This window comes from Antennarius striatus, chromosome 14 (genome assembly GCF_040054535.1).
Source record: "Antennarius striatus isolate MH-2024 chromosome 14, ASM4005453v1, whole genome shotgun sequence".
In the NCBI taxonomy this organism is placed as follows: Eukaryota; Metazoa; Chordata; class Actinopteri; order Lophiiformes; family Antennariidae; genus Antennarius; species Antennarius striatus.
In genome coordinates, this window is record NC_090789.1 from 4,078,040 (window position 1) to 4,095,240 (window position 17,201).

The following is a 17,201-nucleotide window of genomic DNA, read 5'->3' on the forward strand; positions in this document are numbered from 1 at the left end:
TCATTTTGAAACAACATTACATGGAAACTTCACTTTGCCGAAGGTTGTTTTTTGTTTTTTTTGTTTAACGTTATAAATGGTGCATGCTTTTTAATTTTGCAAGGATCAGCAAGACTGCTCCTTCTTTTTTTTAACCATATATTTCAATAATGAAGCAGAATTTATGATTAAAGCGTTTAAAAGAAAATACGACTACGTATCTCAGCGAAACACCCCTCACCTTCATTTCAGCGGCGTTGTGAGAGAGGAGGTTCACTCATGTGTAAACTGATGTTACACAAATCACAAGCCTCCAGACACACAACACACACACACACACACACACACTCGCTTTCACGCAGATCTAATGAGTGAAAGAGGTGTGAAAGCCAACTGGTATGGGATCATGTCGTCGTGGCGATAGGGGCCCACGCTGCTCAGCATATGTCCCCGTGGCTTCAGGCCTCATCCTGCGATGACGCAAAGTCACCGGGTCGCCGGTGCGAAGGCAGGGCCCCCGCCAAAGAGCGGTTAGCATCGTGTGTGTGTGTGTGTGTGTGTGTGTGTGTGTGTGTGTGTGTGTGTGCAGCATGAGATGATGGAGTGTGAGTTTCAGATGACCACCCCAAGTATGTCCCATCTGCTCGATGTAGCATCCCAACTTCCTCCCGTGTGTGTGTCTGTGAGGAGCGTGTGAACACAAAGCAGACTGTGAGTGTGTGTGTGTGTGTGTGTGCGCGCACACCTGTGCTCCCCGATCAAGTCATTCCTGCAGCCATTAATGCACATGTTTCAATGTGCAAGCTGTCATACCTCATGCATTTTCAATCAGTGCGGTGACATAGCATAATAAACCTCCCCCCTGCTGCTTCGCCCACCAGCTGAAGCGAGGCCGCTTCATTTTTCATCTCCTCTCCGCTGGAGGACAAATACGAAGCGTAAGAGAAGAGATCCTCCATGTTTACGACGCCGAACACAAGGTGACATTAGATCTGCTTAAAGCTCACTGACATTAACGGGCCGCAGTGGTGCTTCTCCTCGCTGGACCGTTGTGTAGAGAATGAAGGCAGGAGTGAGTCAAAAACGTTTCGGGGGTGGGGGTGGGGGGCCCTAAATGTATTACAGGAAATCGTTTACGTGAACATGTGTGTCCAACTGCTTGAATAATTGATGAGGGCGACGAGGGAAGAGCGCGGGCTCCTTCTCCTTCTGTGACCTTAGCTGATGGGAATCGCTGCCGTCCATGAAATCGGTAGCTTCCTCCGTGAAGTTCATGAGGTTCAAAGCTGGGGGGAGTGAGGGTGACTGGGGATGGGGTGGGGGTGGGGGGTGGGAAGGAGGAAACAGCCACATATGGATCAGTTTTCTAAAAGCCATGTTGCTTTGTGCATCTGAAAAGTTGCAACAGATGATCTGGCTTTGAGAGAGCCAAAATTACAGGATATTCAGATTCTGCTTGTTGCAGAAAATGTCTCCAAGCCATAGGTGATCAGGGTCCTGGTCTGACCAGCGGAAGCAGACTGATGATGGTTGTGTTAAAAACAACAACAATGCACCATAGCATGACGCTCGTTTTGTGTAAATATCTCACATGAAGTCACAACTCACTTCCTGCCCTTTGCAAAGTTCAGTCTTTATGTAAAAGTTCAACATTTTGGGAAATGTGTTTTATTACTCGCGAGTTAGGTGAGATGATGGGTGGCTAACACTAATGCTAATGGATGACGCAAGAAGCAACAGCTAGGACACGGCTAGTTTAATATATCGGCTTTTTACGATATATTTGCGGGTTGTTGGTTTTTTTTTTTTTACAAAGGTGCAGAAATATACGTCACACTTTTCAGGTCATTTTGCAAAAAACCATCTTGGTGTTAGCTTTAGCGATATAGCTTCTATTCCCATGGAGGAGGTGGGCGGAGTTTCATGCAGGTAGGCGGGTATGTAGCTTGACAGACAGGAATGAAGGCCGTCCAATCATTTGATGTAGCCCGGATGAAGCGATTGGATTGGCTAAGTCATTGCCGTAACACCTAGAAATACGGTTGGGTTTTTTTTGTCTTTGTTTATCAAAATCATTAATTTATTGGTAACTGTTAGAATAAGAAACAAATACAAGCAAGAATAAATGAATACAACGATCAATCACACCTTTACCCAGTTAATTTTACAGACGCTGGTTGGACAGTTGAGCAGTGTCGCCTGTTTTTTGGCTTTGCTAAGCTCACTGGTTGCTTTATATTTATTTCTTGACAATAGAAGGAATAATCAGCTACTTACTTTAGACTATATTTTGAAGTGCGTTGTACGGGTTGATGAAAAGTCATTAAAAAAATTTTTATTTTTATTTCTTAAAACTCACGTAAGCTATCAAGCCATGTTTGATATGAACGTTGTATTACAGAGACAGTCGACTGCGTCACACGTGGGATTCTTTATTGTCAGCACACAAAGCCATTGCAATACGTATGATCTGTCACAAGTAGTCTTGTTGCACCAATGATGTTTTCTTATATTGTTTTCCACTATATAATCAAATGAATTCTATGAATATACGATGATTTTTCTCAGAGAAGAATCAAACACACGCTGACTGTTATCTCCTGTACCTATTTTTTTCTTTCTGAACCCCTTTGTGTAGGAACTGCCTTCGTTCTTGTTGTAAATTGTGTTTCCTGACAAATTGCGTTCTGGTGCTGTTGTTTGACTCTGTTCCGGTTGGACCGTCTCCAGGGCGACCTGTGTGACCGGAAGACTCTGGAGGCATCTGGTCCCAACTAAATAAAGTTTTTTTGGCAGCTGTTTGTTAGCCGCTGTCGCCGTGTCTTTCCTCATTTCAATCCACTTCAGTCCATAAAAACACTTAATGATGTGCTTCAGTATTTCCTGCTGACTTTTACTTCTCTGTATTTACTTGTAAGTTAAAGCTGCTGCTTAATTTTCAGATTCGTATTTTAAATGCAAAATAGATGCTTATGTGTCATAAAATACAGGTATAACACGTACTTAATAGCCTCACAATAATAGACCATAAATAATGCAGAACACAAGATAAATCACAGAGGCCATTCTGCTGCATAATGGCTACTGATGACAGGCTGCGAGTGCATTTTATGAATAATACATAAAGTTTTCAGAGAAGGTTTTCTTTGGTAATTATGTGTATTATTGCTTTTATTGGAGGAAAACAAAAATGACTGATGTCAAAAAAGAAATAACCCTCTTGGTAAAATCCAAAAGAAACAAGGATGCCATCCTTTCCTACAAAATAAAAAGAGTGATAAACTTATTACTTTCTAGCAATGCATGAAATATCTACCTACTTTTATTGTTATAACCCCTGTTAGACTATGTGGAACATTTTGAGGATTACTTCCTCATTATTTTATCAGTCTGGGTTGAGAAAAGTGAAACCAAGTGTTGCTTCTGCTCGTGGCTGCCCTCTTGTGTTCAAGAGAGGTACTGCAGCTAAACGGGGTATCATGTTGGCCATGTTCCATTCCAGATCTGTCTACAGTCACATTTATTTATAACATTCTGTTGAATAATTCAAATGGGTTTTTCCCACAGTAGACATTTAGAAAAAAACCTTCCCCATCACTCAAACACAGTGGCGTTTACTACTTGAGGAACTCAGCAGGATTTTCATTCTCAACCCATCCTACTAAATAAATAATCCTAACCAGGATGTACTTTTCATTGGAGTGCATCTTATTCACTCCACGGCTCCAATTAAAGAACAAACAACTCTTCTGTGTGGGTGTAAGTGTGAAGTCTGAGATAAACGGCTGTAATGAATTCATAGAGTCAACCAGGTCATGGATGATGTTACACGAGGACATGAGATTAAAAAAAAAAATCCATTCTATTGATGCTGACAAGTGTCCACCAGCAGGGGAAGACTCACATCCAGCACATGACCAGAGAATGTCCAGAGCAGTTGTTTACAGTCATTTAGGTTTTATTAAAGAAGCATTTGTGCGAATATATTAAAACAGAACGATGCATTAAAGGACAATTATTTTTACTACTTTCTGGTCCCACATGTAGAAGAATCCGTTGCGTTGCTTTCACTTGTGATGGGTGTGTGTGTCAGGAGTTAATGGATATGTGATAAAATATTGACTCTCCAGACATTTTTATTTATTTTTATTTCACTCTCACCGTTTTGGAGTCGGTGACTCCCGATGCGACACACACACACAACCGACCGCACACATACACACACCCAGTCGCTTGGCTCTGTGGGTGAAACATTACACAGTGGTGGAACAATGTGTCACACATAAAGGGCATAACGTCGTATTTCAAACAGTGTTAGACTATTTTATAAGCATATATTAATCCAGAGTCGGTGTCATGAAGAAAACTGATATCATTTTGGTCCCAAATTTGAATAGTGAACGAATAAGTGCCCTGAAAGTAAGGCCAACAAATATTCATAAGAATAGAAATCAAGGAGAGCAACTGGACTGGAGATTTATGGGAATTGAAAAAGAACCAAAGTCCACTTGATTCCTTTTTTGCTTTTCTTCATTTACCTCGATCAGAAGAATCTATTTAATATCGAAAACGGGAAACGCAGCAGCAGGCAGACGACAAAGAGAACGTGTAAATTCTTCACTAAACAAGTCAACTTTAGAAGTTTAAACCTTTCAGATATTTGTGCAACTTCATACAGTCAAAATTTTAGGTGTGGGGGGAAAAAAAAAAAAGAATGAAGGAAAGTAGGAGAATGTTTGGCAACAGAACTTTACTGGTTAGACCAAAGCTGAGAAAGAAGGAGCATGGGAGCAGAGAGAGAAGAGGAGGGTTGAAGCAGGGCACTTGGGCAGGAACAGACTCGACGTCGAGACTCCGTTTGTCTCGAGCTTCCAGTCGCCGGGTCGGCGACGCGTCACAAAAAAGAAGGAAAGCTGTGACGAACTTTTTGTTAACAATGAAAGGAGGCTGGCACACACAGGTTTAGGAAGAGAGAGCTGGTGGTCAGGAAGTGAGAGGGTTAAGTGAGGAAACAGGTTTTTTTGTGTGGGGGGGGTGGGGGGAGTTCGGAGTTGTCGGGCAGGTCTCAGTTCATCGGCCTCTCCTGGGTGGGTGAGTCTTCAGGCTGGGTGAGCAAAGACTCGGTGGCGGGGTTGTTGTCCTCGTCGCTGGTGCTGGAAGGAGGGGCGGCTGGCGAACTCATCTTGGTCTGTGGGGTGGGGAGGGGGGGTGGTCACAATTTACACACATACACATTACATTTAAATTCAAGTGTGGTTCTTTTCCATCACTGTGAATGGACAGTAAATGTGACCCCCCCGGGGAGCTCCACTGCTAAAGCTAACAGTCTAATTAACTCTAATTAACATTAGATATTGCAGACATGTCTGTATACTGTCTCTACTTCTGTCACTGAAACACAAAGTTTCAGTGACAGAAGTTCGACGAGTTTAACTTAACCGCAGATCAACGGCTGCTCGTGATGACGGGTTTTGGAAAAGCTGCACAGCTTTATTTAAATACTGATTAAAAAGAAGTTTAAAGGTGTGTTTGTGTTTTAAATATGACCTTGAGGAATAATCAATAAAGCTATTGATAGGAATATGACACAACACGAAGGACCTGAGCAGGTCAATAGATTTTATTGGGATTCTAAAGAGCCAACAAAAAAACAAATTTGAAGTGGGTCAGTGACACTTCCTGTTTTTATTCCTGGTGGATCTTTATAATAATAATAAATACTAAATTATACTTTCACATGTTTCCTCTGCTCAGGTCTGACTTAATAAACTCATTTACCTTCAAATTCTCCATTTTCTCCTCAAAGGACTTGAAGGACGGTGCATTCCTGGAAGAGACAGACACACGAGACGTCAGAGAGGAAAAAGACGAAATATGAGGAAGAGGACGGGCCTGTCCTCACACCTTCAGGTGACGTGTTATCTGACACTCCACACACACAAAGCAGGATTGTCTCGATGACCTCGATGATTCCTGCTTTTCTGAAAAGCTCTTGAAAGGTGAAAGCGTAGTTGAGAGGATGTGAAATGAACAGCGTGTCGTTCAGGCGCTCCTTTGAGTCAAATTATGTTTTTAAATGTTCACCTATGAACGCATCAGCTATCAGAAATCACCATGACATTCAGAATAGGTTTTTTTTTTGTGGTTCTCGACAAAAACATACAAATAAAAACAGATTTTACTCAATTTTCTAGCAAAACATGCAAAATCTGGATTCTAGGATCAAATAATGAATGAATGAACACACACACACACACACACACCAGCTGGGGGTCCCTTACCTCATGACAGGCATGCTAGCTGAGTGTTGCAATGAGCGCATGCTGTCCGTCAGCATGATGGAGGAGAAAAGGTTAGCGGTTAGCGGCTATCTTAGCACAGAACACACAGTTTTAGACACACACACACACACACACACACACGATAAAAAATCTCCTGCATTCTAACCATCGCTGCTCTAAATGCGTGAATCCTATAAATCCCATTTCACCCTATGAAGACTGATCGTGTGTCAACACGCTAATCCTGTATGACACGGGGGGGGAAGTATCTCCTCAAACACACACACACTGACGCACACACACCCCTGTTGACCCGTGTGCGACCCCCTGCTCACTACCACACCCCTAAAGCAGCTTTGTGAAGAGGCTCATCAAGGAGGTGGCCTTTCTCAGCACAATGGTGCTTCAGGGGCCGTATAATCTTGTTTGCAGCTCAGTAAAGTAATCCAGAGGGGGGGGGGATTAGGATTTGCCATATGTAAAATACATATGCACCAGAATATACCCTTTACATAAAGGAGGGCTCACCTGACATCCACCAGCTTCTTGCTGATGGCTGAGCTCACGTTGGAGATCGCCGTTGACGCCTTCAGACCCGCTGAAGAAAGCGTTTCAGAAGTCCTCCTGTAGCTGGGGGGGGAGCAAAGAGAGGGAGGGGTGATGAACCGTGAAAGAAAAGGAGAGCGATGATCAGAGAGAACTCAACCATTCAAAGCCAGTTTAAGTTCCCTGAAAGCATCAGAACGCTCCTCGTTTCCAGTCACGTGAAACTGGTCGGGCCTGTCGAGGGCAGACGTTGTGGCGGTGGTGAATTGTATGGGGGGGTTGGCGTGAATGAGGGGGGTGGGTACTAACGCGTTGGAGGTGGTGACCTCCTGCCAGGTCTTTGTGATGTTCTGCTTCAGTTCGTTGAGGGGTGTGATGCCCAGCTTCCTCTTAATGTCCGCCACCTGCTTCTCTTTGGCCGACAGAACCTGGGACAACGTCTGGATCTCATCCTCAACCTGCAGACACACACACACACACACAAAAATAAGGTCTGATGTCCAATTGGCTACCTTAACCATGACCCCTTTGACCCCTCAGGCCCCGCCCTACCTTGGCGAGCTCTTCCTGCAGCTCCTGCCGCTCCTCCTCCGTCATGGCAGGGAGAGGAGAGGAATAGTGACCGGTGGACACCATCGCATCTTCGCCCATCTCTGCAGCCGGGTCCGGATGCTGCTGGGAATCTAGGTTAAAAAAAATAAATTTATGATTATTATTTCAAAAAACTTTGATTCCTTTGTGAGTCACATGTTTCCTCTATTTGTCAATAAAGCCAGGAGAAATTAAAGGATGCTAAACATGCCGTTTGATCGAGATCAGAAACACAAGCTTTCATTGCTTCTGTACGGCCACACCAACCAGCTCCCTCTCTTTCTCACACACACACACACACACACACACACACACACACACACACACGGTCGTGTTTTGACTCCACACGCTTCCAGCATGCGGTTCCTTTGATGCTGGCATCTCTGACAGAGATGCTCCCAGCAGGAGCAGCAGCAGCATCAATAATACAAAGAAGCTCCTAGATGGAGACGTCCTGGGTTGAGACAGCGTGAGAAAACATCGGCGCAGAGAGGTTGTTAGGATCCGTCTGACCGCGATGGAACAAAGAGACGGCGGGTCGGTTCTCCTTTTATCTGGGGTTTCAAGGACTGAGAGTAAAAGAAAAAAATATAGACGCAAAGATATACATTTAATGGTGTAGAGAAATAAATATACTGCACCATTAACTCAGCAGGGGGAGAGCAGATCTTAAGACGGAACAGCCATGACAGTCGATTTTAATGGAAGCCTTCATCTTTCTAAAAACCACCTGATGCAAGTTTGTCATACAAATACAGATGGACAGAAAAAAAAAACACACACACACACACACACACACACGCAGATGCTGTCAAAGATGAAGCAGGAATTTAAAAAGGAATTAATATTTAAAGATTTCCTAAGATGTTTTGGACCACGCGCCGCATCGATCTCCCTTTAGGGAAAAAATATGGGTTCTCCAGCTTCCTCCTGCCTCCATACTCCCCATATTTTCAAAAATATCTGAAGCCAAGCAGAATCTTTGTGGAGGACCAGATACCAAACTGACAAGAATCAGGAAATGCCACGACATTCAGACTAATATCCTCACGACTGTCTGTGAATGCATTCCTCAGGTTTCCAATCACTTAAGCTCCAGTTCAGAACTTGTCTGTATACTGTGGCTGAAATATATATGCAGAGGATTTCATCAAATTAAATAAATAAGTAGATCTAATGAGAATAATATGAGGAAATGTTAAAGTGATTAAGTAAGAAGAACCGTTGCTGTAACGGACGCTTCCTGTTTAACACGAGGCCTCCTCCTCTCTCCTGTTATATTAGAAATTGTGTTTCTCTTCCTATCATCAACTTTAAGCCGCCACAGACCTCTGATCTGCTTTAAACACAGTTTTGTAAGAATGTAGTGGTTAAAGTTCATAACCGTCTGCAGGCTGATGCCTTGCTATGGAAAAGTTTTGAATGCATTCCCGCGTGCAGCAAGACGAAATGTGTCGTCTGGTGTGTGTGTGTGTGTGTGTGTGTGTGTGTGTGTGTGTGTGTGTGTGTGGTAGCTCCGATGTTCGCCTCGGAGGTGTGTTTTCACCAGAATGGACCAGAGGCTGAGAAAGAGAGAGAGAAAAGAAAGAGAGAACGAAGGGGAGAAAGACAGAGTTTGTGAGAAGTTTGTGTGTGGGTGTGAGCACAACCACCCGCCGCCCGGTCCCTCAGCTTCAGCTCATTTCCTCTCCGACCAATGGGATCGTGTGATTCTGCATCTTTTAAATAAATAATAACGACCTAAATAAGCAACGTTAGGAGGCTGAAGCGTTCTAAAGTTTGTCAAGACTCGTGAAGTAAACGTGTTTGTAAAAAGTCACACAACAATCAGCGCATGAATAAAGTCATACTGAATTTATTATGAAGAAAAATTCAGGCTGATTTAAATCCATCTGATATTAAATTATCTCTGACAGAGTGTCCCCTAAATGTAAGATTATTAAATTTGTTCTGTGAGATAATTGGAAGAGGGAAGACGCATGGCGTCAGCTGACCTGAAGTATGTCTGACAATCTGCACCATATAATCTGGATTAATTCAACAGATCAGAGAGTGATAATTCCAACCGGTCATTCTTTAATCCATATCTTAATCTCTGTTGAAGATTTCTTATATCAGTAATGCCGAAAACTTGACCCCCTCTTGATAGAGATAGAGCAGAACGAGTAGAAAACACATCGAAGAAGGCAACGAATAAATCTGAACATAATCCAATCAGATCTAATCTAATAATACCAAATGTTTGAGGAATAAAAAACATGTTTTGGGAGAAGAAGTTAGAAACAAAGCTGAATAAATGTCATCACACGGAAACGATGAGACCGAATGACGTTTAGGGATGAAGAACAGACGCGAATAAACTCTGGATCGACACCGGATTTCAGGAACACGCACCGTTAACTGCTCTATGGATTCTCATGAACGCATGTGAGCGGTCCTGCTAGCCTTTAGATGGAGGTTGTGTTTGTTAACAGGGGCTTGTTGTGTGTCGGTGGAGGTTCGGTGTGTGTTTTTCTGAAATGCTCCCTTTTTGAGAAGCAAAATTTAAAAAAGTAGACCAGAAACTGAAACTGAGCAGGACAATATAAAACCAGCTGATTCAATGAGCCAAACCGGTTGTCTGTCTGTCTCAGTGCACACACACACACACACACACACACACACACACACACACACACACACACACACACACACACACACACACACACAGCCCAGGCCTCTCCCTGTCCTCCTTGCGTTTACCTCTGGTTTTGACAGCTGGGGAGCTGGGCGGCGAGTCGCTGCAGGACGGGGAGAGGTACAGATAGCTGGCGTTCACTCCCTGTTCAAAGTCGAAGGGAGAGTGGTATTCCTCCAGGGGCTCCATGGTAACGGCTGCCGGCGTGCTGCTGGTCGGAGCGACCGCCGCTGCTATCTAAGCAAAAACAGCCCAGCGCTGATTGTCTACATGTGATCCTGGGTCTGTGGCTCTTTGTGTATGTCGTCCTGGAGTCTTGCGGTGTATGTATGTGTGTGTGTGTGTGTGTGTGTGTGTGTGTGTGTGTGTGTGTGTGTGTGTGTGTCAGAGATACAATGTCCCAGTGAAAGTGGGAGGAGGTTGTGTAATGAGTTTTCAGGTAATTCCTTCCGTCTGTGCAGCGGGCCCGAGGCGCGGCGAGCCCTCCACTCCGTCCTGACTGTCAGTTTGTTACCTGTCGCTTCAGGCAGGTGTTGCAGCAAACACACACACACACACACTACTGACACACACCTCTTCTCTCTTTCTCACAAAGGTGACTCCGAAGCTCGGCTCTCAGTCTGTCCTTTAACATCCATTTACAGGAATCGGCACCGCTTTCAGTGTCAGAGCTGCAGCGATACTCTAATCTCAATCTCAGGTGTCTGTCAGTCCCCTCCCTCCCTGACATTAATCCAACGAGGAAATGAAAGCGGGCCCACTTGCACTGGCTGGTCACATGGTATGTGTGTGTGTGTGTGTGTGTGTGTGTGTGTGTGTGTGTGTGTGTGTGTGTGTGTGTGTGTGAGAGAGAGAGATTGGAGTAGGGGGGTGGTAAAAGGTTTAATCTGCAGCGTCCCAGATTACAGAGAAGCGCTTATCCGGGATGGGATGGGTAGTCCGGCTTGGAGGAGCAGTAATGCTGGTCAGATCGTGAGAGGGGAAGGAGGCCCGAGGCATTGCTGGTTCCTTCAGCGAGTGTGTGTGTGTGTGTGTGTGTGTGTGTGTGTGTGTGTGTGTGTGTGTGTGTGTGTGTGTGTGTGTGTGTGTGTGTGTGTGTGTGTGTGTGTGTGTGTGTGTGTGTGTGTGTGTGTGTGCACGAAACACAATGGCTGCATCGATCATCGCTGATCATTGACGATCAGATTATTTCTCAAAGAACCAATCCCATCTTATTTTAGTTTAAGCCAAATGATGATGGTCACTGAAAAGGCTGAATGAGAACATACCGGTCCGGTTCCACTTCATTCACAGAAACTGATAGTGTCTCAGTGAGCGGTGTGTGTGTGTGTGTGTGTGTGTGTGTGTGTGTGTCTGTGTTCTGAAACACACTTGACGAAAATCTAAAGCTGCAGTGACGTAGAAAAAGCTGCCTGGCAACATTCTAGCTCTGCCTTTATGACAAAGAATGACGCAGAAATTCACTCCGACGTGAATCCAGTTCAGGAGTGAACAGAAGACGACATGACAAAGCATATCATGATGTAATTAATCAAAACAAATAGCCATAATCTCTTTATTCCCGCCATTAAAACGCAACCAATCAGCATAGCCAGCTAGCTCTGGCTGTCATGTGGTTTGATGCAGCAGTCAGTCCGGTTATGTAACTATGGATACAGAAAAAAACAGGATGTAGGATGTCTATCTCTGATTTACCTGAGAACTACCTGTAAGCCTACTGAATCAGTCACAATCTAAATGGTCTCATCTCCTCGTCTACCCTTCACAGAAAGAACGACTGACATCCAAACGTAGAAGAATCTGTGAGTTAGAGCAAGAATTCGGTGCAAGAATCAACAGTTTGAAGACGGATCCCTGAGAGGAGCGATGGAGGATGGAAACAGCAGAAAGTAAGCAAGCACAAAATCAACACCCATTAAGTTATTCAGGACAAACAAACCACAGCCCACTAGAAAAACTCTGCATTCTGACTAACAACTCCAGACGGAGATGATTACCAAAGACAGCAGCATTCATGACTTCGGAAATTCTTTGCATTAATGGATGGGGGTGTGTGGGTGGGTGTGGGGGTGGGAGGGTCTGTCCTGGAGGCACTGATGTAATGGGGCGTAGATCCACCAGTGACGAACGTCACCGTGACGAGAACACAGCGATAAACTTTCAGCTGAAGCTGTGTATGAGTTTAAAAACTAAATCATAGTGTGACACTGCTGAAGTCCCAGTGAAACACATGAGACTATTATTCTGTAACGGTGAAATGTTAATTATGAGTGAGATGACTGAAATTAGTGCCTTTTCATACTAGAATCCAACATTTCCCTTCTGCAGCGTCGCCACAGATTCATGAAACTGGATTCATGTGACACGTGTTAAAATGAAAAAAAAAGAAAAAAAGAGGGAGATGGACAAATTACTAAAGACTACGCACAAAAAAATCAATTTAAAGACACAACTTTCCCAGAAAACTTTAAAACACTAATAAATCTCATGATAAAATTCGGAATCAGTTTGCATTTTAGACTGGATCACTTGTAGTCTCAAATTTAATCCTGGCATTGTGGGATTTTTACCTCGCATCCAGAGCAGACTATCAGACACGCACGCACGCACACACACACACACACACACACACACACACACACACACACACTCTGATTAAATTAAAAAATCCTCCAAAGCCCCTGTCATGTTGGATAAAAATATAAAAACACCTGTTAAGAAATAAATCCTCTTTTCGGACTTTTGAAGTGGAGGAGCTCTAGACCGCAACAACATGTTCAGTGTTTCTAACACCCATGACCCTGGCCCCCATCCCATTCAGACTGTATCCCCTAACAAAGAACCATCTTCAAGCTGTTAATGACGCAAAACACGAGATCAATTACCTTCCTATTCATGGCACACCCTGTCACATGATGAACTTAAAATGAGAGTCATGAGATATGAATGACTGGGGATGCAGCGGGAGTGGCCACCGGGTTTCCATCAATGCATGTTAGGGAGAAGAGAGAAGGGTTCGGATCAATGTCAAGTCACGTCCAGCAACCGTTACTGGTATAGAGTCAAGAATATAAAGGGGCACATTTTCCCAAACATGTCTTAAAATTCACAATCTGTGCTTTATCTAATTTTCTATTAACATTTTTAATTTAGAAACAGAAAGACTGAACTACAGCTCCAGCACTGGAAACAATCAAGTTTGCATCTCTGAAAAAAGTGACGACATAGTGAATAAAATTCTTATCAAGTATTTTTAGGTGACTGTTTTGTATTTGAAGTAATTACCCAATTCTTATTCTGTTGAGAATAGCAAACATACAAGGACAGATACGTCGTATTTTGTTCATAGCATAAAAATTTTGTTTGTGACTAAAAATGTTCTGCTGTACATGGTTTGGAATGTTTTCTGAAACTTACTTCCTCTGACTGCTGAAAGCATCCAGTTGTGCTTCAGTGCAATCTAATAAAGCAAACATGTTTGCCTCAGCTGATGATCAATGTCTTTGGACAGTGAAAAACAACACGGATCAGCGACCCGCCTGTCTCAATTTCCTACATCTGACTTGAGTTCAGGACATCATCTTCTATCAAATCAGCAGCAAATTCTAGAAAACTTCTACCGTAAAATGAAAACCATGTTTGTTTCATGATGTTCTTGTATAAACTTTGGACAGAAGATCATTTTAAGTATTTGAAAGGAATAAAATACCAAGGAATTCCAAAAACAATCACGCACCTGTCAGCATGAAATAATTAGGCTTGCATGAAAGAAGCAACGACAATACAAGTGGAGTTTGAGGCTCTAACAGAGAAGCAAACTTCCGCACATTTACCACTAATATCAAAAAATAAATTAGATGTGTAATGATATGAATCATGGATAACTCACACAATTTCCAAAAGGAGACCTTGAATTCCAGCCACTGTAACAAAAACTGAGAACTACTGAAGCAAAGATATTCCCACTTGTGCATTACTATAATCAATATTGATCTGATCACTGATCAAGTTAAGGGGAAGGTAGGCAGGTAAAAACTGATGTCCGATAAAGTGCTATACAGTATTATAATAAAAGGAGAGGTCCAAAATAAGATACTTCAAGCAAAATTCAGAGGTGACAGTGACAGGAAAATTACAACAAGAATCCAGGTATAGATGGTGCCAGGATACAGTCGCCATAGTTACCACCACGAAAAGGTGATAATAAAATGGACTTTATTGTACATTACCATTAGGCTATAACTATGGAATAGCATAGTCAGCTTTTATTGACAAATGTATCATATATCAAAAAGGAGAACTCATTACTTCCTATGATTAGACTTAACAGACACACATTGCCTGTGTGCAGTGTTTCATTATGGGTTAGCTTTTCTTTCTTGTTGTGCAGAAAACAGATGTTTAGGCAACATGTCTGAAATTGCATTGATGCATTCTGTCTGTTTCCCTCAACTGGTCCCTGGCCCCAGATTTTCTGCCTATCCATGGTTTGGATTTTTGACCTGAAGACCACAGTCATACTTCACCCCTGCTCAATAAAGTAATAGTTTTGAAAAGTATTATGGCAAGAGGTTACCCTTTACACCAAGGAGTGTAATGTAATCCCAAACAATGCATCATTCATGGCCAAATGGAAGAAAGTAATGTAATGTGGTAAAATCTAAATGCAACGCACAGGAAAGCCAAGTCACAAGATGATTGGCCCCCAGTCAAGACCAACGAATACAGACAAGTTCTTATAAATATCATCGACATGAAACAAACATCATGAGCATTCCTGACTTATCATTTAGTCCAGACCAGCTGTGCTGCGTTAGTTTTATCTGAGCAACACAGACCCTATTTCGTTTGGTGTCAATAAGCATGACTTTTAGACAAGTCACTGGCCACATCTATCCAAATCCAAACATACATGCTGTTTTTACTGGTTCACTTTTTACAATATTTTTCTTCTTGAGGCAAAAATTCTTGCAGGAATCAAATTTAATAACATCTCTACAGACGTTTGGGGGTGGGGGTGGGTTGAAGACTTTTTGCTGAAGGGAAACGAGGTCAATATTGTGCCAACCTTTTGAGAGGAGAAAATAAATGCAACTTCACGGCTCTTTACATGTGCATATTACTTGTACTTACACTTTTAAAAAAAATCAGTGTTTGTGTCAACTACATTGTGACACACAGAGAAGTCTTTTTGTTACACATGTTATGGGATTGCATTGGTATTGCATAACAGACAAATACACTTGACTGAGAGGTGGCTGAAAGATGGATTGACACAAGTCAAGCAGTGCAAATGTATGTCTGTGTATTTATTTATGTGTGTGTGTGTGTGTGTGTGTGTGTGTGTGTGTGTGTGTGTGTGTGTGTGTGTGTGTGTGTGTGTGTGTGTGTGTGTGTGTGTGTGTTTGGATGCCTCACTTAATAGTCTAATAGCTTTTATAAGAGTAGATTAAGCTATTTATGAGGAAACGCATATGCACCGAGTGTACATACTGTTAACAAGTTTTTACTGCATCCAAAAGTGGGTTTAAATCGATTTATTTAAATAAATCGATTAGAAAAAAACCTTTCTGAAAATATTTAATAAATCAATCCATTAAAGACATTAATCAGTTTTCCAAGTGCACCCTCCCGAGCATTGTCCTTAAATACAAATGACTTCCTTGTTTAAGTAAGCTAGCTGTTTTACATTACAAACACTATTTAACACTTAACTTCCGTGCTGTTTAAAAACTTTTAGCACTCTAATGATGATATGTCCTGGTTTATTTTCTTTCCAAGCTTCATATGCATTATTACGGTTTAATAAATACTTTTTTTTATTTTATTTTGATAACTAACCCAGCATATGTTTCCCACAGACGAAAGTTAACTATAGTCGCCGTGCAAAGTTAGCTTGTTTGCTAACCTTCACTTGAGAAAAAAGTAAAAAATAAGATTAAAAATAAGTGACTACTTCTTATTTTCAGTAAATCCGTTACCTTTTTCTGTGTCCTCCATTGTCAGAGTGGATATTCTTCCTGAGAGTTTATTTCCAGAGGCTGTGCAGGTTGTTCAGATGTTTGCAGCAGATCTTCCTGCTCACTCTTTCATGTTGTCAAGCGAGCAGATCGCGGTGCGGGGAGGGAGGGAGGGGGGGGGTGCGTCATGACGTCATCACGCAGGAGTGTAAACACAGACGAGCACGTGGATCAAGATTTACACCATTAGAAAGTCCAAGCTGTGTCACACCGACACGTCGTTATTTCAGTGTTGTTTTTTTAATGCAACGCAAACGTAAGGATTTATCATAATTCTGGACATTTTTAGACAATGCTAATTGAGTGATAAACACACATTATGACGTAAAATACAATTAACAAAGCTGCTACTTCTGATCCCTTTGAGAGTGAGGAACAGGGAAACATTAGAATATTTGATAAAAATTTTCTTCTTAAATAATACATGTATCAAATATGTTAAATAACTCTGGACTGAATCAAAACGAATGATGTAATCAAAAGAGAACAACTTTTTATTAGAGTTTAGACTCTATTATATGTGGGACTGATTTTGAACCAATGGTCATTTTAAAAAATTTAATGCAAACTCTTCCACATACTTAAGTCTTTCTTGCTAGTTTCCGATATGGCATAATAGGAAGGCATATATTCTTCTAATCGCCTGAAGGTTTTATTTGTCCAATACGTCGTGGAGGTTATGTCAAGATGTTCGCCAGTGCCTACATGAGCTGGAGCAATAAATAGTAACACTGTCAATGTCATCCTTTAAAAACTTGGAAATTTAACTGTCAGAGTGAGATACGAAATTGGCATCCCTGTTGTAATCACAACCTGGGTTAAATACCACTCATGTTCACACCTATGTGTAAAGCCTTTAATTGGTCAGAACCGAAACCAGACACCCGAAGTATGGCAGGCGTCACCGTGATAGCTGTCATGAAAGAGTTCCACCTGCTGGACGTAATCTTTACGACAACAAACAGACAAACAAACTTGAGACGCTCAATGAAAGTACAGTATGTAAAAAAAAACAACTCGACTCTGGGCTTTTTCAGTCAGTATCTATACCTATAATTACATACATATATGTCTATCTCTATTTCCATGCCTCTATTTCCATGCCAC

General features: G+C 42.2%; 1 protein-coding gene across 2 annotated transcripts; it reads right to left on the reverse strand.

Moving 5' to 3' along the window:
• Positions 1-4,110: 4,110 nt before the first annotated feature.
• tpd52 (tumor protein D52) lies at positions 4,111-16,196 on the reverse strand. Of its 2 annotated transcripts, XM_068332962.1 has the most exons (7): positions 16,056-16,174; positions 10,140-10,311; positions 7,359-7,489; positions 7,116-7,264; positions 6,789-6,890; positions 5,758-5,806; positions 4,111-5,167 (listed from the first exon to the last, which is right to left on the reverse strand). In XM_068332962.1, exons 2-7 carry the CDS (start codon positions 10,261-10,263, stop codon positions 5,045-5,047), a joined length of 678 nt encoding a protein of 225 aa, XP_068189063.1. In that variant the 5' UTR covers positions 10,264-10,311; positions 16,056-16,174; the 3' UTR covers positions 4,111-5,044. The 2 variants fall into 2 exon arrangements, with proteins under 2 accessions (XP_068189063.1, XP_068189064.1); XM_068332963.1 differs by lacking the exon at positions 10,140-10,311 and having other exon boundaries at positions 16,056-16,196.
• Between the last annotated feature and the right edge of the window lie 1,005 nt (positions 16,197-17,201).

What these genes read in the sequence shown, in the direction of transcription:
- tpd52 (XM_068332962.1), bottom strand. Translation starts at nt 10,263, where the DNA reads ATGGAGCCCCTGGAGGAATACCACTCTCCCTTCGACTTTGAACAGGGA. An exon ending in GAGGTCACCACCTCCAACGC is followed by an intron (nt 6,891 to 7,115) that starts GTTAGTACCCAC and finishes CTCCCCCCCCAG; the next exon opens with CTACAGGAGGACTTCTGAAA. An exon ending in AGAAAATGGAGAATTTGAAG is followed by an intron (nt 5,168 to 5,757) that starts GTAAATGAGTTT and finishes CCCACCCCACAG; the next exon opens with ACCAAGATGAGTTCGCCAGC.